The following is a 24,072-nucleotide window of genomic DNA, read 5'->3' on the forward strand; positions in this document are numbered from 1 at the left end:
AATACATTTTCAGGTGATAAAAATATAAATTTTTAATCCTAAGACAAATACATATATAGATGAATTAATAATATTTTTAAAAATATATAGAGGTTTTACTGTATTTTAGAAAAATAAATGCATAATTTTTCACTTTTTTCCCCTAAGTTTCTTTTTAAAAATTATTTTGTTGTCAAAGATCTTTAATTTGGTGGTTAAAACGTCGTTGTACAATCTCAACTAATATTCGACTTAACTCTCCAAAAATGTGAGTATAGTTCAAATTCAAATAGCTTTAAAAGAAAAGACCATTTTGGTGTAACTTCTTGATTAACTTCTATTATAGCTTCTACTACTATAATGACTAGATTGTGTATCCGCGCGCTGCGCGGGATTTTAATTTAAAACATTTTCTATCCATATTAATCTTTGATCATAACTATAATCATTCAAATTTTAAAAGATAAAATTTATATAATTAAACACTAAACTAAATTTTTTAAACGATATACAACATATATATTGTTGGTGATAGTGTTTTCTTGACAAATAAATGTTTTAATATTATTACATGGTAATAAAGATTACTTGAAAAGATTTGCGAGAAGAGTAAATGGCATCGACAACCAGCTCATGATCCTAATTGTAGATATCCTTTATGATTATATGTTGATACAAATATAACACATTATGCATGAACATGGGTTATGGAAAAGGCCAAAAGCCCAATTTGAATGTAAAAGTGTTGGGGTTTAAATTACAAATTAACAGGCCAAATGACAATAGAGTGATGAACAAAATATATGAGTTTATATGATTTATAGGGCTTGACACAAAAATTAGAAAAAATGTTGATGTGGACAGCTTTAGAGGGAGAGAGAACTCTCCCATTATATATATAGATTCTTAAATAAATAGCTAGAAATTAAGGGAAGAAAGATTGTTATTTGAGCATCTACTTTGGTTTTAAATGTAGCTTATAACTTTGAAAAATTAAAAACAAGACAAAATGTATCTGTTCATTTGTAAAGCTATTTAAACCGGCATCTTCAGTACAAGCTGACCCTCCATTACACTGCAAACATATTGTAAAGAGTATAAAGATTCATATCAAGAACATTGCCAAGTCTCCTAAATCGTTACAAACGAATTTTAAAGTTTATGCGCGATTTAATCGATTACCTTTTGACATAGTAGTAGCAGAAATCGGCAAGGATGAAGGTTTGAACGAGCTCGGCTATTAGAGCCACCGGGAACCAAAAGTAACCAGCTCCAATCAACCATAGGTAATGTCCACGAGTCTCAAAGACCTACATTTTTTTCAGACCACATTAGTCTCTCTAGTAACTTGATCATTGAAGCTTAATGATTTTAATCAAGGGAGAAAGAACTTTACCTGGATTAGCCAATGAGCACATGCCAAGAATCTTGCGATTCCTAGCGCGAACACGTAATGAGCAGTGAAAGGCTCTATGATCTGAAACGATTGTTCAAGAATGTGTTATAAGCTTGATATTCTTATAATGAAATCAGTTTTGGACCTAAGTCTAGACTAATCCCGAGAGACTTGTAGAAATCCAGAATTTGTTACCACTTAACATGTCTACATTGGCCTAAGCTTTGGATCTAACTCTAGACTAATCTCGAGACTTGCAAGAAACTTTGAAACGTCTACATTGGCCAACATAGAAGTGAAAAAGTGAGTGTGACTCGATCCATTTCACTGACCAAAGTGACAAATACTCAGCAACTAGACCATTATAATTGGATAAAATGCTAACTATACATTGACAAAACACAATCTAAAATATACATGTCAAAAGCATCTAACCTGAGCATTTTGCATCAATCGAAGCTGAGGCAGAACAGAGACAGACTCTGTGTAAACGCAAAAAGCCCACATGATACGATGGATGTAAGAATAACTCGTACTCGGGTTAATAACCAACGCAAGGATAGCCGATGGTACAAGCTGGTTAGCACAAAAAAGAGAGAAACATATTAGCCTCTAATAACAAACAAGACTGTCACATTCTTTTAAATCAGAGCATTACCACATAATAGTTGTGGCAAGTGTCTAGAGTCTTTATATAAGATGCTTTCAGCTTGTACCGAATCATATAAATGACCCATAGCGTCGAAACCAAAGTGGCGAAATCGAGTATTGTATGGATATCACCTTCCATGTATATGCTACATATCAATCTCACAGCAAGAAATATTGCTGTCACTTCTTGAGACTTTAAAGAAAGACCTAATCAACATTATCAGCCAAAACCAATATCATAAGCTTATAAAGATTCAACAACACATAAATGTTAATTCACTAGCCAAACAAGAGCTTATATAAGGTTCCACAACATTTGTCACACTCTTATGGTACGTACGATAGAGATTAGTTATTACCGGAGCAAGTCTTTTGGCGAGTGAGTTTGTAGATGAGGATCAAGATTCCAGCGGCGTGGATGAGCTCAGAGGCGACGAAGAAGTGATTGTGATTCTTAACGGTGAATCTCAAAAACACGACGAGGATCAAATAGATGACAACTCCTAAAGCTATCTTAACCTTGTTAGATTGTTGTCTTAACCACCCGAAAACCACGTTCACGGCGGAGACACCTCTTGTCTTCCCCATGATTATTATTACACAAATCTCTCTCTCTCCGATCTCTCTCTCTGTCTCTCTGTTGTGTTTGTTGTGTGTTGTTTTTGTGTCAGAGCTTTTATGCGACGTCCGTGAAAGCCCAAAGGGTACGTTTTGGTGAGTGAGCGGAGACACGACGAGGGCATGCGGTCGATGACGTGGCGATTGTGTTTGGTTTTTTTATATATGATGATTGATCTGATCAATGAATCTTGATGTGGGTGATGATGGTTTCTTTGGTAACAAATCTACAATGCAAATCTTGGGATTTGAATGCCTTTTTACTAGGAAATAAAGTTATGTCTTTTGACTATATTTTTATTATTTGCCTGTTTTGTAAGATTTTTTCAATCACTTGGGAAGCCAAAATCTGGAACCGTGGACCAGAATAAAAAGGTTTGTTTTATATTTTTAATTGAATTACACAAATCGATTTTACTTAAATGTGTAATTAATTGTTTTAGATACATGTGTAATGTGTAAATTACACATAATTATGTAACTAATTGTGTAATATACATTCTTAAACATGTGTACATGTCTATATGGAAACTGTCCGGTTCACGGTTGAACCAGAAAAATCCGAATACTGGTTTTTGAGTAACTTATTGATTTACGGTTTAGTTTTGATGCGATTTTTTTGGTTTAGTATATATATTTTTATTATTATATAAGAAATCATATAATACTATTTATATTTTGATTTGGTTTGATAAACTCCAGTCTAAAATAATGTATAGTGTAATTCGAAACATAATGTTTAGTTACACATCATTTTAATTTTAAATGAAATTATAGTTCAATGCAAGTAATTAAGTTCTAGACTAAAATTTAATCTCTAAATTAGAAGAAGAAGTAGAAATCCGAAAACAATCATAGCCTATATATAGGTTGCTCTTGTTTCTCTTATTATTATTAGCTTTACCATTCATCTCTAGCACAAACTACTCTTGCAATCCATTTTTAGAGTCGTCTACATGTAAAAGATCTCAACTTATGAATCATCACAGAAGTTTCAATCTCTGGCTATATATACACATAACATTAAGAGCCAGTCTAGGCAAGCTCTTGAGTAATTGGACTAAAATATTCGACTCAATAATAAATAATTTTTTTTTTTTTCATGTATAAAAGAATTTATACATGGTTGAGCCCATTATACATATTTTGGTTGAAAAGAATAGAACCCATCATGTATATTTTCTATACACCAGATTATTATTTGGCTTCGTAAAAAAAATAGTTACTAGATGACATGAATTTATCAAATTCAAACCCCCGTGACCATCACCAATACTGAAGAAGATCAATCATGTGAATTTTTTTGGCAACACATACAACACCATGCATAACATGACTTAAGCTTGGTAGCATATGTTACATGAAAAATATGTCATTAGATCTCTCATGCTTAGGATATCCATTATTATGGGTCTCGGCGACATCGGTTGATCTTGGTGCAACCACGTCTGTATTTGTTAGCCGGGGTACGAGGTATATGTTTATTTTGATGACATTCTGGTGGAGGATTAGGACGTAAGCATCGGTTGATTACACCTGGATTAAGATATTTCTTCTTACGTTCGTTAGCCTCAACTCTTCCTGCAATCAAGATGCTTAAAATCACCAACAAGATTATCATATATGTCTTCATTTTGTTGGTTGTTCTTTCTTTTTGTTATTCCTCTCGTTGGTGATTTCTTTGTTTTAACGTAAGAAAAAAGTGAGATGTGTATATGGGTGTATATAGAGCTTAGAGGAGATGCTAGTTTTAGCTAATCTATATTTGAAAAAAAACAAAATCTGATTCTAAGGTAAGGATAGAGATGATGCTTATTTTTGGGGACTCTATTGTTTTATGAGTCTTTTTCGGTACACTTTTTTCTCTCGCCATGAGGCCTACAGTAAAACCTTTATAAACTAATACTCGATAAATTAATAATCTTTATAAATTTATAAAATTTTCCGGTCCCAAGTTGAGACCAATGTAATTTTACACACATTTTAATAAAATAATAAGATAATATGTTTTTTGAAAATCTTTTGTAAATATATGGTCCCATCAATATTATAGATTAATAATTAGGTAAAATTTTCCAAATATATGTATATATAGACACATTAATTTTTGTTAGAGTTTATTTCTAATATTTTACTATTGTATATCAAAAATTGTTAGCATTCTCTTTCAAGACATAATAATTATTATTTTCTTTGTAACTGATTATATAAAATACTAATTATCATGATTAAATCTTATTTTTAAAGATATTTTTTGAAAAACTTTCCAAATTTGGAAAATCTCTCAAAATTAACAATTTATAGAGGTTTTACTGTATATGTATCTTTACAAGTTCTAAAAAATATGTTATAAAGACTGACTTTCAAAGATAAATGTTATTTTGTAGAAATAAACAATTGTACTACTGAATTCGGCTTTATTTAAGAAGAGCAAGATAAGTAAAAGAGAACAATATGAAACATGTTACCCAAAAGAGAACAGCTAAAACAGATGGGATTTTTTTTTTTTTTTTTTGTGTGTCTTTAAATTAAGCTAAAACCAAGAATGTTCACCAAAACATACTCCCTCCGTTTTAGAATATATTGTTTAATTTTTTTTTGTATAAACTTAAACTTTATCCAACAAAAAAATTCATGTTTATATTTGATGCACATTAGAGACACCTTGTTGCAAACCATTCGCAATGTGTCTTCAAACTTGCCCTTGCCATGTCCTTTCATGTGAGAGATGTGTGATTATGATCAGGGCCGGCTCAAGTAATTTGGCTGCTTAAAGCAAAAAAATGGTTTTTTGATCAACCCATTAAATGAGTTAAAATAAAGATGCTAAAAATAGCAATTTTCAAGATTTTAACCCCGTACCAGAAAAAATTAATGCATAAAACCACCGCACCATAATAACATTTTGTGAGTTGATACCCTAAAATGTTTTATTTTCATTTGCTGCCTAAAACCCTTGCTTCACGGGCTTTAGACTCGGGTCGGGCCTGATACTGGTCAATGCTTTTGATAAGCTTAGTCACAGTTGCAGCCTAATGAAAGTTTTACTTTTGCATCAGAATAATTTTAAGAACAATGATTCTGCAGTTTCAGGGGATACAAGTCTAAACCTCTATCGCTACGTCAAGTTCTTGATCTACACTAAAATATTTGTTTTGGTAAATATTGTTCACATTAAAAAAACAAAAGAATCTAAAACTAATCTAATGGAGAAGTGAAGATGTTTTAATATCTTTAAGAAGATGCTTTCAGTTTATAGGACTTATAGATTTATACTGTTTTGTTATATTATGAAAATAAACGAAAAGCTTCAAATACTTATGGAGTACATATTACATAATGGTTTAGAGTAAACAGTACAACTCAGGGTTAAGTCGAGGCATTACAACCACTTCGACCGGGTTAATCTTTGGCAAGGCTAAACCAGGCCCTTCAGCCATATCCAATGGTTCATTAGAAACTTTTCGTAACTCAAACCCTTGAAGCAACTGAGCCAACACGATGTGAACAACTCTTAGACCAAGATTGATCCCTGGACAAGACCTTCTCCCTGAACTGAAAGGAATGTACTCAAAGTCGCTCTTTCCACATTGTGATTTCTCATCCATGAACCTCTCAGGCTTAAAGGTTTTGGGGTCAGTCCAAATCTTGGGATCCCTATGAAGTTTCCAGATGTTGACTAGCAAACGTGTGCCTTTCTCAACACGGTACCCTCCCACAAAACAATCTTCACTTGCTTCGCGTATTCCTGATCAGTTCATCAATTAATAGGTTTATAAGATTTTACAAGATAAACAAGAATTAGAAAGACATTTGAGAAACTTTGATTTGTAACCTGTAAGAGGAGCTGGTGGGTAAAGCCGGTGAGTTTCCTTCACAATAGCTTGTAGGTACTTAAGGTTTCCTATGTCAGATTCTTCAACCCATCTACCTTTCCCGACACACTTTTCAATCTCTTCTTGTGCTGCTTTTAAAGTAGATGGGTTGTTTAGTAGCAGTGATACGGCCCATGTCAGAGTAATGGATGTGCTGTCTGATCCCGTTAATGTGAGAACCTATAACAAGAAACAGAACAGTTCATTTCAAAACACATTATAATGTTGTGAGTTAAATCTTGTATCCAAGAATAACAAGAGTTGTGAAACTGTACATACCAAAATTGTTGCCTTCACAATGACATCGCGTTCATGTCCACATATCACAATATCTTCTGGTAAGATGTCGAGAAGTAGATCCATGATTGTCTTTTCTCCATCCTTCTCATTTCTTGATCTCTTCTTGAGACGTTCTTGGAGCCATTTGGTGATGACTACGTCAAGCTCCTTAAACGTTCTTTTCATTTGAGAAATTTTCACGAAATCTAACCATCCTAGCCATGGAATTACGTCGCCTATCATAGGAACCACAGCTAAGTACTCGCTGTTCTTCATCGCCTCCTTATAACGCCATTCCTCGCTATTCACTTTGCCGAATCCAACCCTCTTCCCGACCATCTTCCTAAGGATTATATTGAAGGTCAAAAACTCGAATAACATGTCAATCTTCACCGTAGACGTACCACCACACTCTTTGTATAAGTGTTTCATCAACGCGTTTACTTCAAAAGAACGAACATGGCCAAGCATCTCTATACTCTGGTTTGAGAATAGATGAACCGTGGAAATCTTACGCAACTCACGCCAATAGTCTCCATAAGGAGCCAGCGCCAGAATTGCATTGTTATAGCCTACGTACCGACCAAAGGCTATATTAGGCCTGGTTGCTAGAGCCAAGTCGTTGGTGGTGAAACAATCTTTCACCGTTTTAGGGTCGCTGGCTACAACCAGCTTATAAAACCCTAACTTGAGTGAGAAGATAGGACCGAGTTTGTCGGACATGGCAGCTAGTTTCTTGAAAATGAGGTCTTTACCGCGCAGAAGATGGAGGTGTCCGAATAAAGGCCAAGCCCCCGATGGCTCAGGGATGGTTACGCTCTCATCTTCACATTTACTCAATCTTTTTCTAAGAAAAATATAACCGACGGTTGCAAGGGCCAAAGAGAAGAGAGAAAATTGGAGAGTACTAAAGATAAGAATCATGGTGGTTGTTTTGTTTGAGGTATGAGATAATGAGAATGTAGCTTCCTTTAAGGCGTATATATATAGTAAGTAGTAAGGTATGAGCTATGAGGTAATACAATGTAGCTTTCGTTCACTATATGTATGCATTATAAATGTCATAAAAATGTTGCCTAAGTTTCACAACCACTTCGACGATAGAATATTAAACGTAACGACCCTTTTTTTTACTTTATATTTGTATTAAAAAAATACGTCACTCAAATTTAGTCATACTTACGCAATAGAACTACGTACCTCAGAGTTAAAGAAAGGTAAAAAGGTCGTTTGATAGCAAATCAAACACTAAGCTAGCTCCATAGCTAATCAGGGACTAAGCTAGCTCCATAGCTAATCAAGTACTAAGCTAGCTCCATAGATAACTAATCAAAAGGTCCTTTAATACTCCATGTGCTATGTACTACTAGGAATCAAATTAAAGGATAGTTAGCTATATATGGAGCTAGCTTAGTACTGCTTGATAAGATCCAAAGACACCATCAACTTTGTGGGGTTTCGTTAGTGTCCTTATAGTTTTGATTTTTCGTTGAAGTCTCTGTTGATAAAGTCTATACGTAAAATTCACACCATACATGATAAGCAAAACGACATGAGTTGTACGAGTTATTAGTCATCACATGTTTGTATAGTTGAATTTATGTGGCCATCCTTAAAAAAATTCAAGTTTCACATTTTGAATTTGACATTTCCTCCATATATATCACATGCATGTTTAACGCACACGAAAGAAAAATAAATATCCAAAGTGGTTTAAATTCGTCTAATTATTGTGATATCACGTATGAAATATACATATAATCTCCAATGATGTTCACGTATAGAATACATACAAATTCGTTTTCTTATGATAACACGTATATATAGTAGGCCAGAGAAGCCACGTGAAACATGTGTGGTATGTGATACTCTGTGTAAGGACTTAAAGCTTGATTTTCTCATTTAGTGTTTCATAATTAGGAACTGTGATTATCATTTATTTGTCTCATATAGTATAAGTTTATTCATCAATATAATTGCATATTATAGTTTTTTTTTATTTTTCTACGAACTTTAATAGGTTATCACAATTTTTAAATCTAACACTATGTTTGTAATCTTTACATAGAAATTATTAATTTTTGCAATCTATTTCGATTCAATAAAAAATGGTGTCTACACCGATAGATTCATCTTTTTTTTTTGGGGGTTTTTTAAGACTTTGTAGTTATTTCTTTAATGTATAAACTGGCTCCTTTGATGATTTACCCCAATGCTTTGTTGTAGAACTTTCATCATTTTACATATCTAGATTGTTTTTTTTGTGTGGTAATTTAACATTTTGAGAAAGTACGCTTAGCAAATCGTCGTTGTTGGTTGAATTGGAAATTGTTAACATTTTTGAGAAAGTACGCTTAACATTTTTGAGAAAGTACACTTGCGCTTTTGAATATATTGGAAACTAGGATTTACCTAATTTAATATATTTGTTTGATTAATCATTTTCGAAATTGGTTTATATAGTCTAGTTTTATACGTGTTTATATTATTTTAATTTATATAATTTTATGAATTTGTATAATAAGTAGACTCATATATATATGTAGTCAATCCGCCATACACTTCCCACCAAAAAAAACCCGCGGGATGATTTGTTGTAAATAAAAATTTATATTTTAACTTAACCCGTAAACAAATTTTAATATAGACAACTTGTAAGAAAAATATAATCATACCCCTTCAATCATATTTATTTACAATATTTTTATATTTTAAATATTTTTAGATTTTAAATATTTTAAATATTCTATAATACTTTAAAATTAAATATTATAATTTGCAGCTTTTAAAAGTTTTGATATTTATAATAATTTAAACTTTTTAAAAATTAAATTTTATAATATTTTGAAACTTTTTAAAAGTTTTATTTTTCTTATGTAAAGAACCAGATTAAACTGAATAAATTTTTTAATTTGGTTACCTAAGAAATCAAAGTTCATGTTCATTTGTATTTGTGAACATATTAGTACTATATATAATGGTTTTGAACTATTATCTAAAACTTTTTACCTTTTTTTGTCATTAAAAGTATTTTTATCTTATGTAGACGTTGTACATATATTTTTTCCTTTACCGTTTGAGTTATATAAGTCCGTTTTCAAAAATTTAAATTGCATTTGAAATTTTTTTTTATTTTTATTATAAATATATTTTATGTAATAATATAAATTAAAAAAAAATAAGATTATATAAATATATTGAAGAGAGATTCGATTTATTAAAGAAAGAGATTTTAGGAAATCTTTTTGATGTAATAATATTTGTTTCCAACTTTACGATTTGCTTGTGATTTAATTACAAAATTTACTTTTAAGTTTTGTTATTTATTCAATTGGCAAGGGTTTGATTATGCAAATATTATAAAATAAAAATGTTATAAACCTAAATAGATTTTAGTACCAAATGTACTTCAAGAATGTATATATAGATTGTTGGTTGATCGGTTTAATTTGGAATATAATGATTTAAATTGATTAGGATGGTTTAGTTGGTTTGAGTTAATCCGGTTTGCATGTTAAAAAAAAACGGGCTGGATCTTTTCAAGCACCACCGTCTTCATCAGCACCATCTTCAACAACAACGTTCTCCTCTCCTTCTTGAAGATGTTGGGCTGGTACCACGGTTAGGTAATGCACAAGTGCAAGGCCTTGGAGTCTTTCACCATGATGATGTGTGTTTCGAAAGAAGTTCCACCATTAGGAAGGTTGAGTGATGCTTCGGTATACCCAATTTATTCTCCCCCATCCTAGAAAGAATCAAAGAAAGAAGAGGCTACATAAAGAACTAGTGATGGACTCGCACATACGTGCCGGGTTATTTTCCATGATTATTGGTTAGGTATTAGTTTTGATTTTATCTTTTAAAGCTGATTTTTTTTCTTGGAAAATATATTTTGCTGTCATGAATTATGTTTGACAATAAGTATAAGTTTTATGAATTTTTTTAATATTAGGATCTGTTTGGCTACATTTTTTGCAAACCCAATTAATAGTATAGATAAGCAAAATTTGGGTTTTCAACACAAAAAGATAGATCAAAGATCGTACAAGTTTAGCGGAGCCACTCGTATGCATCTCTATATTTGACGCATTGATAAACAAGAACATTCCGTCATAGTCAAAAATAGTTTCCATTTAAGGAAAACATTTTTTTAATTAACCATATATTTGATTATAAATATAGATACTTTCCGATATTTTAGATGAAATAATATAAAATCTAAATATTCCTAAAACAAACCTTGTACGCTTTGCAATTAACAGATATATTTTAAACAATTTTCTCAACCAAAAAAATATATATATAAACAAGAGAATTACCTTTATATACTACTTTTTAAGTTTTTTTATAAAAATATCACAATTGTTTTTTTTTCCAAAAATACCACAAAAAAATATATAGGAAATGAGCTTGTACATGAAATATGTTATCTTAACCTCTCTTAAAAATAGATCATGGATCTGTTTTCGTATGTCGAATTTTGATTTTCTTTTTACTTATCATAAGGCTTTTCCGCATCCTTTTGTAGCGTCATTCAATATATCATCTCGTCTTTGAGTTGTGTATCATCTCTAATTCGAGAATATAAACTCCAGATCTTCCAAGTGCCGAAATTGAGATTAATTCCTCACCATGATCATATCACATATATGTAAAGGTGGATTCAGTGTTTAAAACGTATGACTAGAGTTTTATATTTCCTACAACGTCAAGGTGCATTCAGTGCGGAGATATATTCAAACATCTCTTTCATATTTATTCAATGCGGATATGTGTGGACACAAAAATCTCATCAAGATGCATATATATTCAAACATCTCGCGAGAATACGGAAGAGACAGGTCGACGAACTTGAAAATTGAATCCTAAGATGAACGTATCCACCGTTCCATACCAATGCATGTTATTTCAGATTCTTACACTAGGTCAACTCAAGGATTAGATCATTAGATGTAACATGAACTGTAGATATACTCGATACCATAACAAGAACACAAGTGATTCTTGAGAGTTAGGCTTTTGCACTTAGATAGTTCCATGTACTCTACCAATAGCAGAAGAAAGAAACAACACATGCGTTTAATCTCTAAATCAAGTCTTCTGTTTTATAAATGTCACTAACGCTCAGTTTGATAAAACTAAAATAACATTGCAACAAAGGGAACGAGAAGAAAATGAAAATGCAGAGTTCTTTTAGAACGTTTTTTCAAGACTCTAGGTGTTCATGGGCTCTCCATCTTTTGATGATTCCTTCTGCAAATAAATTCCCACCAATACAGATTTTGGTTATCATCATGTTTTCATCTTCGTGTAACAAGATATGATCAAACCATTGGGTTATCTATAGAGATACTTACAGTTAGTTTTGCAAACATGTTTCCGTAAAACTTGGCATCCTTTTTGTTGAACTCCTTCATTCTCTCCTTCAACTTTCTCTGCTCCAGCTTCACTTCCCTGTCATTCGAAAATCAAATAGCAAATATAACGTCGTTGACTTTAGTGTATGAAGAAGACATTGCAACTCTGGATTAAAAGATATCAAAGCTAAATCTGGTATAGATAAGAGGGTTATAAGAGTAAGAGAGAGGGAACCTGTTGTTGGGATCGATTTCAAGGGCCTTCTTGACATCAAACTCAGCCAAGTCTTGTCTAAATCAGCCAACTCAATAGGGTCACCTCTCTCAAAAACTTGAATCAAAGACAGTTCCGTCAGTTAACTTTCCCTGCAAGAGCCAAGAGAATATGGGACAGTACAACTATTTGACCAAGACCATGTCTAGCTAGTAAGCTAGTATGCAGACAGTGTTACCACAACCTGAAACCATCAATAATTTCACGGTTAGTTAAGGATTAGTCCAAAGATGCCAACCAACATAGGTACTTGTCAAATCACAAATTTATATAGGCAGCAACCTTCAAGTGGCCATTAGAACAGTTATGAAGCGTACTTGTATAAGCAAGATCATTGAGGATGAAAAGTAGTCTATATATATGGTTGTTAAGAAAGAACAAACATCAGCATGTTTTGGGAACTCAGCTAGTTCAAAGATCCAAGTATGCTGCCTAGTGACAAGAAGAGAGATGCAAGATTGTACATAAACGAATAGAAATGCATGATGTCTGATCACACTAGTAATTCAAGTCACTTCATTTCAACTTCCCCTGAAACTAATCCTTTAATACTCTCAGCAAACTATATAGCGTCTTGGTTGGTTTCTCTGCGAAAAATTTGTAAAGTCCGGTGCTTGGACTCCCAAAGGCTGTGAGGTGCCTTGAATTCACAGCTGATTTTACTGTACCTTTTGACTTTGGTAAACCTGGTGCCATTCTTGTCACCAATCTCCTTTCAACTGAGATTTGCTTGTCAGAGATTAAGCTTCTTTCAAAGGTTAGGATTAAGATCACTTAGCTAAGCTAAATCTAGATGGTGTACGTGCAATTGAGGTTCATCATGCAATTGGAGGTTTAATAAAATCAAGATTCGTCGTCAGAAGCAACCTCTCAAAGGAAATTGGCAGAACCGTAGAAGCATATCTCTAGATCGATCGAGGTTGGTGATTTAAGTCAAAATTAGGCCAGCTAAGAAATATTTTCTATTTTAATCTTGATTTTATCTAACTAACGTATTAATAAATTTAGTTGAACTTTTAGAGATCTTCTGAGATAATAGTTTACACGACCTAGGAGATATACACTCAATGACGAATCATGAATGTTTCTTAAACGTATAAATCAAAATTAATGTGTATCTTTAATTATTTTTGTGGAACTTAATCTTTAAATTCATTCTGAAACAAATATTGTAACAATGTTTATATAATTTATGATGTTATAATCTAAGAAGTGACTATGAAATGGATGCAGAGGGTCTTAAGGAAAACAAAACGTAATCTAAGTCTATCTTCTTTATGATTTTTCCAACATTGAAAAAGATTCAGAATTTCATATCATAATAAAAACCAGTTTCCTTATTATGTATTAGATTATTCATAGTAAATTATATTTGTTGGACTACAACAAATTCAAAAGAAAAAAACTAGCAAGGAACATTACATGACACATCGACATAAATGTTCGTCGCCGAAGTCATCACACTCGCAACTACTAGGCTTATTGGCTCCTTTCTTAACAAAGTCGTTTATGCATGTTTTGTTTCCGTCCTTGCCGCATCCTCCCAAGAATATATCCTTCTGAGCTTCCACTTCTGTTAATTTTTTATATATCAACAACAACATAAATCAGATCTTAATTATTGAGGACTAAAACACCATGCGTAGAAACCCTTTGTTTTTGAGAAAAAAAAAAAAAACATACATTGTAGTTGACAAAAGATTAGGGGTTTTTGGATTATACCTTTGACATGTCCCATAATGAAAGACACAAGAATGCAAGAAACCAACAACAAAGTAACAGATTTCATGATTCTTTTGGTGTGGATTTTGTATTTGTCACTCTTATTTGTGCTAATTTTAACTATCTTTTTCACTCTTGTTTTCAATGGATGAATACACATTATGTGTTTCTCAATGTATATATATACACCTGTAGATATATACAAACGTAGTCAACAAAAAGTTTTAGTTAGCATATATAACATAAATTACTTTAATCCTTTCTTGGTCAACATATCATTTAATTTTGGAAGGTAATCTTTATTATTTAATATGGGATATCTTAAATTAGTTTGGAAGGTAATCTTTAATTTAATTCTTTGAAATCTTTTTTTTTGGGTCAAAGTGTAATTAAATGATTCAAATCTTTTATGATGGGTTAGTTATACTATACAAAATTTGTTTGTAAATTGTAATAGTTTCAAAATCTAAAAGGTTTTGGAAATCTATAGATTTGTAATTAACTTTTTATATTTAATGAAAGAAATAGAATACTGTTCTTGCATGGAAATGTTCCAATAATGCAAATTTCCCAATAATTAGAATAAAGTTTTGAAAATGACAAGAAAGAAGCTCTAAAATAAAAGAACGATTTTTAAACCCATATATGAGAGAGAGGCCCCGTTCCTCTAATGCCACAGCTTCATACAGAATCCAGATGGAACAACCGCAGACGCACCGCCGCTACCACCGTTCCCTGAGCGCTTGATCGAAACACGATCCTCGAATGTATCAGTGAGCTGCTCAGCTAAAGCCATGGGATCATCAATGAACGTGTCGATGAATATCTTCACAACTCTAATCTCTTGTGACGTCGCTCTTAGACTGTACCAAGTCAAAAACTTCTGCCTGAAATTCTTGTCAATGTGTCCTGAACACTCGAGTTGTCTTATGACCTTCACACAATGCTCTAGTCCGCTCTCTGATCCTCTGTTCGCTGAATGATCCCCGTTGTTAAAGTTGACAGCTTTTTCGTTTCTAGCTTGACGGTTCTTGATTTCGTCTGACCTGAAGGGAGTGATTGGCAAACTCGCATCTGAATTGTTTCTGTTACTAACAAGATTCGTCGTGGTAGCCAGGTAACGAATATGTTTAAACCTCAATTGAGATTATGGTTCATCCTCAAAGATATGCTTCTGCGGTTCTGCCAATCTCCTTTAGCTTAGCTAAGTGATCCTAAACATATTAATGATCACCAATCTCCTTTCAACTGAGATTTGCTTGTCAGAAATTTGACAATCCGGATACAACGGTAGATCATGATATATGATTGCTTCAGAAATCATCTCTCTATCAATTTTGTGATCATATTCAGGCCTATCAACAGATGGAGGTTTATTTGGACATAAATCTAAATGGCGGTTCAATGTTGATGTTCCATATGACTTAGTATCTATTACTAACTTAATACCACAGTGGTGACATTTAGCCCTTTCTTTACCATCTTCCTCTATTCCTACAGAAGTAAACTCTTTCCAACATATTAGCTTTTAGACGTTTTGGACGTACCGGTTGAATACGTGGAGTTCTTCTGCGAGATCGTCGGGCTGGTTGTACTCGAGCTGGTTGTGTTGGTTGAGTGATACTTTGTGCTTGTGCTTGTCCATGAGTTTCTGTTTCTTCATTCATGTCCATCTCCATCTCCATGTGTTCATTTTCAGCATTTAGAATAGCAACTCTTTCTAGTGACAAAAAATCCATACTGAAACATCATAACTGATATTTAGCATATTGAAAGCGAAATGGTTGAAACTGAAGCAGACACAAGACAAGATCACGCCAAGACAAGCCAATGTAGAGCTAACTTAAGGACTGACTTTCATATATAATTAAAAGCAGTCTTATTCCAAGACAAGATCCATATAACTACAAGTTTATATTGACAGCCAAATCCCATACTTTGACATCAATCTACTACACTAAATATACTAGTGGACTCCACTGTCTCTGCAAAGTTTCTGAACTGCTTCAAGTATGTTTAGTGTCTTACTGCCATTCGGGTCGTTCTTGGCATATTCTCTGCAATGTTTGATCAGAACAGAGCTGAGATTTGAAAACATAACTTGGCTTAGATCAAACAGAAGCTGAAACACACAATAAAACTTGATAAACGAAATGCATCTCTTTGAAGTCAAACCCAAAACTAAATAAATAAAAAAGTCTGAAGCAAACCCAAACTTTAGACCCAAAATCGAGAAAAGCTTAAGCCTTTTGCATATTTCCCTCTCTTTGAAGGCGTTAAAACGAAATGGAAACCAAAATCGAAAAAAGTTGATGACTTGGTTCAAATTTTCACCTATTTCAAACCACAACCTTACACCCAAATCGGAAAACGAGGTTAAAAATCAAAGCTGAAACCTTTTTCCTGGGATCTGAGCGAAGAGAAACGCAGATACGGAGGCGTTCAAGGTCTGCTCTAGTCTCTACCGTCAGAAACTATGCAGCCTTGTAAACCAAAACTGCTTCTCTCTCTTTCTCCTGCTCAAAAGATGGGATTTTTAACGAAATCAGATTCATGGAGATAACTCGAAATGGAAATTTTCAAAAACCCAATTATCTTATATGAGATTTATACCTGGGAGATGAAGCTTTAGCCTTGGCACGATTGAGATGAAGCTCAAAAATTTTGTGAGATGAAGCTTTAGCCTTCGTCGATTGAGAAGAAGAGAAAACTGAGATTGAGTTTCTAAAAACGTTGACGTTTTAAAATATTTTGGGCCAGCTCGTTTTAAGCCCACTAATTTGGACTTTAAAAGCCCAATAACCAATCCAATGTTGGACGAGAGACCCAGAGGCACAGTTCGAATCTATTATTAACATTTTGAAAAAAGTGTTGGATTTTGAACTTATTTACAACAAAAATGTGTCATTAGCATATCTCTTATTATATAAAGTTTGGTTTCAAATTCAAAAGTTAATAACTCACAAGATTGTGGCATGTATCAAATAAACTAAGATGTTGTCACGTGTTCGTACCTAATTTTGTTATTATTTAGATAAAAATATAAACATACTTAAACCTCTCGTAAAAAGAAATATAAAAAATAAGTATTAAAAAGATTTTCTACTTTAGAAAATTTTGATAAATTAAAAATATTAACCTATTTTTAGCTATGTCTTTCTTAAGAAGCTTAGATTTATTTACAATTAAACGAGTCCTATATGTCGGTTTTTTCTATAAAGGAGAATCAAAGTTTAGAGTTTACAATTAAAACGAGTTATAATGTCGATCTGGGTTTATAAATGAGAATTATGGTTTAGCTTTAAAAATATAGAATTTTTTTAATACTTATTTTTTATATTTCCTTTTACGATAGGTTTAAGTATGTTTCTATTTTTATCTAAATATTAACAAAATTAGATATGAACACGAACGTGACTATATGCCTGTTTTTCTATAAAGGAAAATCAAGTTTTAGATTATACAATTAGTACGGGTTATAATATTGGTTTGGGTTTATAAATGAGAATTATGGTTTAGCTTTAAAAATGAGAATTATTGTTTAGATTTTGCAATTAAACTATATTCTATGTCGAAGCTTAGGGGTGTTATTAGATTGTGGTTTTTTTTTATCGTCTTTAGATTTATTAATTATTGCAAATTATTATAACTGTTACAAAGCAAATTCTACTATGGGCAATTACTTCTGATTCGATTAGATTCACTATTGACAACACTCCATGTTAATCCTGGTCACCTTCCTTCTCCAAGTTGATCTTGAACACTTTCTTCCCTTCAATAGTTAGAATCACGGCGAACGACTATAATTGCGCATCGCATGGGATCTCCTATAAATTTGCCTTGTTTAATGTGCATAATTATTAATAAATCGCATTATCTGGGACTCGAACCCCAGACCTCTTGGTGTATAAGTCCATACATCTTCTCATGTCCGAGATCAGAGCATGTTATATGGTTTCGTTTCAAGCGCTACTCAAACTGGCGAACTCTAAACTTTTGACAAAAATCTTTACCAATTGAGGTAGTACCACTCGGTAAATTCCACATTTTGAATTGACATTCCATAATACATCCATGTTTAACACACAAGGGAAGAAAAGAAATATCTAAAGTGGTTTAAATTCGTCTTATTGTGATATCACGTAAGGAATATAAATATAATCTCCAATGATGTTCATGTATAGAATACATACAAATTCGTTTTCTTATGATGACAAGTATACATATATAGTAGGCCAGAGAAGCCACGTGAAACATGTGTGGTCTGAGATTCTGTGAAGCTCTGTGTTGTGTGGAAGGAGTTTTTTTTTTTTTTTTTTTTTAAAACCTTGTGGAAGGAGTTTAAGCTTTGATTTTTCATATACAATAGTATCTATATATATCACATTATGAACTGTGAGTAAAAATGATTTTGTCTCATATAGTATAAGTAGATGGTTGCATGTATTTAGTTGTTTTTATATTTTTTATTTATTAATTTGTGATTATGGTATATCATATATGTGTTTGATTGTTTGATATATTGAGTACAGTTTACATTGAATTATATAAAATATAAATTGTAGGTGTGATTGTTCATAAAGTTTACAAAGTATTTGATGTACATATAGAGTATAATTTACATTGCATATTATAAACTACATATAAAAGTAATTCAGAGCTAATAATTTTTTAGATGTTTTGTGAACCTATAAAAATAATTGTAAACTAAAACCAATATGAAAAAAAGATAGAAATGCTTCAAAACATTACATAGTGTATAGAATGCTGCCAATTGTTGTATATCTTCGTTATATATTTTTGTTTAATTTAATTATATCAGATTATATACTGAACTTCTTAAGCAATAAACAAAATATTGAAACTCTTTCAAAATAAAATAATGGGAACACAGTTATAAAAAACAAAAACGATAATAATTTAAGTTTAGGGAAAATATGACTCGTTGAGTAAAACAATTAGTAGCTTCTAGCCAAACAATTAGTAAAACAATTATGTATCTAAAGTCTAAACACATACTTACCATTGCGTATCGTCGTGACTGTAAAAACTGAAACTGGTGGTATCATCAGTTCTGTTTTGTATATGAAATATCCTATGAGTAAAATACATATTTTAAAATTGTTCAGATATGAGAGCCACTTAAAGTACAAGACAACGCTTACACATTTCGTTAACTAATATTTTTCTAATTCTAATAAATAATTTTTTTTATAACTTTTTTATTAAAAAAAAAACTAAATACAATAATTTTTAAATTTATTATAAAAAATATTTTCTATATAAAATCTAGAAACTAATTCAACACGCATATTATAATTCTAATAGCAATGATGTGATTTTGTTTAACAGTGTAATGCATACATAGCTGGGTGCTAAAGAAGAAATCGGAACTATGACAATATTGTCACTCGTTTGTATAAAACCTGTCCGAGCTAAGTATACATTATCTAAGAGGGTAATGCAATATTAACAGGGTATTGCACACAGCTAAGTATGCATTACTCTGTTAAACAAAATCACATTATTGTTATTAGAAACATTAAAAACTAATTCATACATTTTCATAGAAAAAATACCCAATTTCATACTAATATAGAGAATATTCCTACTGAAAAATAAAAATAAAATAAAATAAACAGAGAGTATTGTTAAGTATACAAATTATTAGGTGATGTATTCAAACTACAATAAGTCACTTTCAAAATTGTAATCTTTTGATCCCTAATTAACCAAAAAAAAATTTAGCATAATTTATGTAAAATATAAGCAAAATATAAGTACAATATTTTACATATGTGTGTTTTATAACATATAAAATAGACTTCCAAGTGTCATCTGCTTTTTATTGTCACCTTAGCATTTTATTAGTTCATTTAAAAGGTGTTTTCGTATAAAATTTAAATTCTAATACAAGTTCTTTTCATATGTTTTTTTTCATCATCTTTTCAGAGATTTAATACACTATATAATACTCAATTAATGTAAAAATATATATATTAATAAACGTGAAAATGGATCATATTTAATAATGTGTATAATTATTATTTTGGACAAAGTATATATTTGTTACAAAATATTAACTATAAAACTCTTTTAGCTCCAGAGTTTGGGGTTCTGAAATGTTCTAATTATAAAAGTTGCGATAAAAAAAAAAAAAACAAAACCTAAGTTGGTTAAATGATTTCTTGGTTCAATGAATCCTTTTAAGTTCTATAAGTTAGATTACAAGGCACATCTGCACACAAAATTAGAATGTGTTGGGAATAATTTAGAAACGAGAAACAAAGTCAAAACACCTTTACTAAAAAACCAAACAAAAACAAAAGACTTTGAGAATTCAGAAAGGTAACAACGCAGTAACTGAAGTAAGACCAAACAACAAACTAGATTCATGTAATGAAAATGCTAAGTTCATAATCTGAAACAATAGAAAGAACAAGTTACTAATAGTTCACAACCGTAGTAATGCCCTAGTTTTGTTAACTAAAGTTCCAAGAAGTTACTATATATACCTAAAAACCTCCATAGTAGATCTCTGTGCGTGTTGATCAATCAGGTTATAGTCTCTCTCAACAGACACAAAGACACTTAGCAGAGACAGAGAGCAAGGGAAGAGCAACTCTGTTCCATGGCAAAACAGAGGATTCCACAGCACCTGAAAGACCAAAGAGTGATCTTGTCGCCGTCTTTTAATCCATTAGCCTCAACGATGTCGTTCCAACCACAAATCAAATTGTAATTCCAGCTTCCTCTACCTGAATCTTTCTTCATCTCCCATCTTTTCAACATCACACCCCACTTTTTAGACCATTGATCCACGAGGATAGCTCCAACTCCAATCTTCTTGTTGTTGTTGATGTCTTCGTCTATGATTCTTGACTCCACAGGGGTTAAGAAGTCGTTTCGGAGTAAGTTGTTGAAAGGCATTGAGAGACGGTTCTGTGTTGGGTTTACATCAGTCACGAAGAGAGTCTTCTCAAAGATTAGTTTAGCGTCTTTGGCTCCGTTCATATCTCTCATCACCTCGACAAGCCACTCAGGTACCTCTCTCTTCGTCGTCTGTGATAAAGGTGAAACCTTTGCTTTCTTGTATCCACCACTACGCTTTCTCTCTTGCACGGCACGTCTCTTGCGGCTTTTGTTATCCGGTAAGCACAAAGACAGAGAACATGGGGAATTAGGGTTTAGTGTCTCTTTCGTCTCCGTCTTCTCGAACTCAGAAGTCTTGTAGTCTAAGAGTAAGAGTGAAGAACAAGGTTCAGAACTAGGGTTTAGTAAGGGTTTTGTCTCGAAATCAGAGGCGATGAAACATTGTTCTGTCTCAGAATCAGTAGGGAACTCGTTAAGATCGATAAGTGCTTTACTAAGATTTTGTTGTTTGTATCGTCTCTTCAACAAAGAAGACCTTGTTTTTCTCGGGACAAGACAAAAGATTCTCTTAAAGCTTTCTTCTTCTTCGTGAGACACAATCTTGCGACAACGTTGTTCGTCTTCAGATACCATAACAGCCGCATCCACCAGTATACAAAAGTTCGACCACATATCTTTCTCTGAAGCTGTGAGATTCATACTACTCATCGTGATCGAACCAGAGACTCAAGTTTCTTCTGAGAGCAAATTGAAACGTGAGGCGCAAGGAAATTGTAGAGAGAGAGATAGAGATATGAAACTGAGTGAAAATGAGAATGAGGAGAGGCTCTCTTGCCTTATATAATATTTGAGTTGTTTGGTTACATTAAAGTTAGGGTTTTTGTAATTTCGTTTGACGGTTTGAGTTTAGTGAGGTTAATTACTGTGATTAGTAACTAATTATAGCCGTTGTGAAAATTTTCCTTTTTGTTAATGGAATATTATAGATAGGTAAGTTTACAATTATGATTTAGTCCTTATATCGTTATTTCCTTTTTTCCGAGACTGATGAGAGAAGAAAAGTAAAAAACTGATAATTAGGAAACTTTTTTCCTTTTTTGTTTAGGTTCGTTTAGTTAAGTATAGTTTTGATCGCTTAACAAATTAACATTTCTTTTCCTTGAAAAGTAAAAAAATATAGAAAAAATCTTATGCATGCTTATTTTTAAATATTTTCTATGAGACTTTCTATTTTTTTTTTAAATCTCTAAGTTTTCATAAATTGTTAAGTTTGTAATTAAAACAAAAATAATGTTTGCCCAAATATTTTTAATTTCGATTGATAAAATCAGCAGCTAACAGAAATAAATCTTAGTTTTGAAAATTTTACGTATTAACTTCAATTACTATTTTTATCCACATTAGTTTATATTTTGTAGAATTAATTTAGAAAATTTCAACAAAAAAAAAAGTTGTTTTTGCTTCTGTTGTCTCTGAGTTTGCAACTACAATGATCTCACCATCTAATTGACACAATTCAGATTATACTTTTCCCTGTTACTTGATTATATTTACTAAGTTTTCTTCTTCAAAGTCGAAATGCGAAACTTATTAATCAATAAAAAGTGTTATCTAAAAAATGGTAATTAAATACAGAGAAATGAATCAAACTTGAGTAAAAAAAAAAAAAGAAACTAGCTGTAGTAGTTAGGGGATCTTCCGTCTAATGGTCTTGAGACGATCTTTCTCAGAAGGCCAAAACCATTAGACTGAAGAGCTCTCTCCATACTTGATTAGATTATGGGACAGGAGAGATGATACTCATTTTCGTTTGTCTTGTTAATGATGCGAATGAGATGATTAAGTTGATGATGATGCCTTCCATTTCTCTCCTGCTATGAATAGTCAAAACTGTGAAACGTAAGTGTAACTTACTAACTAAAGAGCCTTTGAGATTGTCAGAAGCGTAGTCAAGGGATATCCCAATCTTATGTTGTTAAACAAAATAAAACCAAAGTAGCTTAAGGCTCGTCTACTTCATGCAGGAGCAACAACATACGTACGGTGGTATTGTGATGTTTGGTTTGGGTTCAATAACCATAATTTTCTTCTGATAAAGATGGAAAAGGAAAGTTTTGATAATATAATCGATAATGACTATTCTGTAGTATATCATTCTTCAGTGTAACTTTGCTGCGATTAAACCGTAAATGCGTTTTTGGTTAACGATTGGTTAATAATTAAATCTGTTGCCAACATAAAGCAAAAACAAAAAACTTAATATTTCTTTAAGATCTTAAGTAAGAAAAAAAAAGATTAAATAGATTATGAGATGATGTTAGCAATGACATAACACTCATGAATGATGTTAGCAATGACATAGCACCAAAACACAATTGTCTAAAAAACAGCTTTCAATATAAAAGTTAAAACAAACATAACGTTGTTGTTTTTTTTTACTATCATAAAAGGTAAATAAACAAAAATGTCTTCACTGTTAAGTTATTATAGTAATGGAGGTTTACAATTTTTGCCCATTATTGTGATAAGTCATATATATTGGCTAATCACATTGAATTATGATATATCATATATATAGGTTTACAATTTTATAATTCAATGTGAAATTTTACTAACGTAAAGTAATTTAATTTGTGATGGAAGTAAAAAATAAATTATGAAAGAATTATTATTGTCTATGTCAATATGTGTGTCAAATATATCAAATATGCCACATTCAAAAGTAATCAACCTATACATGAAGTTAATCATCAAAGTCCCTAATAATAATTAGTCGTATAACTTATCTTAAACTATATATCCCAATAATAATTTTTTTTTATCATGATAGCACTTTTGGGTGGCTATGTAGATCCATCCGATTATAATTCCACTCTAAATATTAATAGTGTCCAACGTTACCGTCTCCACCACACCACTACCACAATTCTATCTTTTTCTCTTATATATATTATTAGGTAACACAACTATTATTAAACAAATCTATATTACTCTATTTTTCTATATAAGGCGTGAGTTCTCCACAAGCCTTTCTCATCAATCAAAATC

At 32.0% G+C, this 24,072-nt stretch overlaps 6 protein-coding genes and 2 long non-coding RNA genes across 8 annotated transcripts; all 8 read right to left on the reverse strand.

Annotated features, from left to right (window-relative positions):
• Window positions 1–904: 904 nt before the first annotated feature.
• Window positions 905–2,773, reverse strand: LOC17891104 (ER lumen protein-retaining receptor). The gene is made up of 6 exons (XM_006298190.2): window positions 2,386–2,773; window positions 2,034–2,233; window positions 1,811–1,951; window positions 1,376–1,456; window positions 1,162–1,289; window positions 905–1,054 (listed from the first exon to the last, which is right to left on the reverse strand). Exons 1-6 carry the CDS (start codon window positions 2,612–2,614, stop codon window positions 1,015–1,017), a joined length of 819 nt encoding a protein of 272 aa, XP_006298252.2. The 5' UTR covers window positions 2,615–2,773; the 3' UTR covers window positions 905–1,014.
• Window positions 2,774–3,730: 957 nt separating this feature from the next.
• LOC17893643 (protein RALF-like 25) lies at window positions 3,731–4,325 on the reverse strand. The gene has a single exon (XM_006300015.2). The coding sequence runs from the start codon at window positions 4,275–4,277 to the stop codon at window positions 4,050–4,052; it is 228 nt and encodes a 75-aa protein (XP_006300077.1). The 5' UTR covers window positions 4,278–4,325; the 3' UTR covers window positions 3,731–4,049.
• A 1,663-nt stretch (window positions 4,326–5,988) lies between these two features.
• Window positions 5,989–7,722, reverse strand: LOC17893119 (cytochrome P450 82G1). The gene is made up of 3 exons (XM_006297384.2): window positions 6,799–7,722; window positions 6,480–6,699; window positions 5,989–6,392 (listed from the first exon to the last, which is right to left on the reverse strand). The coding sequence occupies exons 1-3, from the start codon at window positions 7,720–7,722 to the stop codon at window positions 5,989–5,991; spliced, it is 1,548 nt and encodes a 515-aa protein (XP_006297446.1).
• A 4,283-nt stretch (window positions 7,723–12,005) lies between these two features.
• Window positions 12,006–12,509, reverse strand: LOC111831724. The gene is made up of 3 exons (XR_002834871.1): window positions 12,391–12,509; window positions 12,156–12,252; window positions 12,006–12,051 (listed from the first exon to the last, which is right to left on the reverse strand). It is a non-coding gene; the product is annotated as an uncharacterized LOC111831724 (long non-coding RNA).
• A 1,238-nt stretch (window positions 12,510–13,747) lies between these two features.
• LOC17892743 (putative defensin-like protein 234) lies at window positions 13,748–14,308 on the reverse strand. The gene is made up of 2 exons (XM_006300043.2): window positions 14,152–14,308; window positions 13,748–14,002 (listed from the first exon to the last, which is right to left on the reverse strand). Exons 1-2 carry the CDS (start codon window positions 14,216–14,218, stop codon window positions 13,848–13,850), a joined length of 222 nt encoding a protein of 73 aa, XP_006300105.1. The 5' UTR covers window positions 14,219–14,308; the 3' UTR covers window positions 13,748–13,847.
• Window positions 14,309–14,640: 332 nt separating this feature from the next.
• Window positions 14,641–15,814, reverse strand: LOC111828543 (VIN3-like protein 2). Its single transcript, XM_023785617.1, has 2 exons — window positions 15,699–15,814; window positions 14,641–15,293 (listed from the first exon to the last, which is right to left on the reverse strand). Exons 1-2 carry the CDS (start codon window positions 15,812–15,814, stop codon window positions 14,819–14,821), a joined length of 591 nt encoding a protein of 196 aa, XP_023641385.1. The 3' UTR covers window positions 14,641–14,818.
• Window positions 15,815–15,984: 170 nt separating this feature from the next.
• On the reverse strand, window positions 15,985–16,835 carry LOC17893356. Its single transcript, XR_002834826.1, has 3 exons — window positions 16,765–16,835; window positions 16,548–16,667; window positions 15,985–16,208 (listed from the first exon to the last, which is right to left on the reverse strand). It is a non-coding gene; the product is annotated as an uncharacterized LOC17893356 (long non-coding RNA).
• Window positions 16,836–20,742: 3,907 nt separating this feature from the next.
• LOC17892476 (B3 domain-containing protein At5g24050) lies at window positions 20,743–21,732 on the reverse strand. The gene has a single exon (XM_006300023.1). The coding sequence runs from the start codon at window positions 21,730–21,732 to the stop codon at window positions 20,743–20,745; it is 990 nt and encodes a 329-aa protein (XP_006300085.1).
• Between the last annotated feature and the right edge of the window lie 2,340 nt (window positions 21,733–24,072).

Source organism: Capsella rubella, unplaced genomic scaffold (assembly GCF_000375325.1).
Source record: "Capsella rubella cultivar Monte Gargano unplaced genomic scaffold, Caprub1_0 scaffold_3, whole genome shotgun sequence".
Lineage (NCBI taxonomy): Eukaryota > Viridiplantae > Streptophyta > Magnoliopsida > Brassicales > Brassicaceae > Capsella > Capsella rubella.

Bases quoted from the DNA above. Each gene is read 5' to 3' on its own strand.
- LOC17891104 (XM_006298190.2), bottom strand. From the start codon at position 2,614: ATGGGGAAGACAAGAGGTGTCTCCGCCGTGAACGTGGTTTTCGGGTGG. The intron at 1,952-2,033 runs GTAATGCTCTGA...TGTGCTAACCAG, and splicing joins CTTGCCACAACTATTATGTG to CTTGTACCATCGGCTATCCT. The intron at 1,290-1,375 runs GTAAAGTTCTTT...AAAAAAATGTAG, and splicing joins GTGCTCATTGGCTAATCCAG to GTCTTTGAGACTCGTGGACA.
- LOC17893643 (XM_006300015.2), bottom strand. From the start codon at position 4,277: ATGAAGACATATATGATAATCTTGTTGGTGATTTTAAGCATCTTGATT.
- LOC17893119 (XM_006297384.2), bottom strand. From the start codon at position 7,722: ATGATTCTTATCTTTAGTACTCTCCAATTTTCTCTCTTCTCTTTGGCC. The intron at 6,700-6,798 runs GTATGTACAGTT...TTCTTGTTATAG, and splicing joins TTGTGAAGGCAACAATTTTG to GTTCTCACATTAACGGGATC. The intron at 6,393-6,479 runs GTTACAAATCAA...TGAACTGATCAG, and splicing joins CCCACCAGCTCCTCTTACAG to GAATACGCGAAGCAAGTGAA.
- LOC17892743 (XM_006300043.2), bottom strand. From the start codon at position 14,218: ATGAAATCTGTTACTTTGTTGTTGGTTTCTTGCATTCTTGTGTCTTTC. The intron at 14,003-14,151 runs GTATAATCCAAA...AAAAATTAACAG, and splicing joins CATTATGGGACATGTCAAAG to AAGTGGAAGCTCAGAAGGAT.
- LOC111828543 (XM_023785617.1), bottom strand. From the start codon at position 15,814: ATGAAGAAACAGAAACTCATGGACAAGCACAAGCACAAAGTATCACTC. The intron at 15,294-15,698 runs GTACGTCCAAAA...ACCATAATCTCA, and splicing joins GAACTCCACGTATTCAACCG to ATTGAGGTTTAAACATATTC.
- LOC17892476 (XM_006300023.1), bottom strand. From the start codon at position 21,732: ATGAGTAGTATGAATCTCACAGCTTCAGAGAAAGATATGTGGTCGAAC.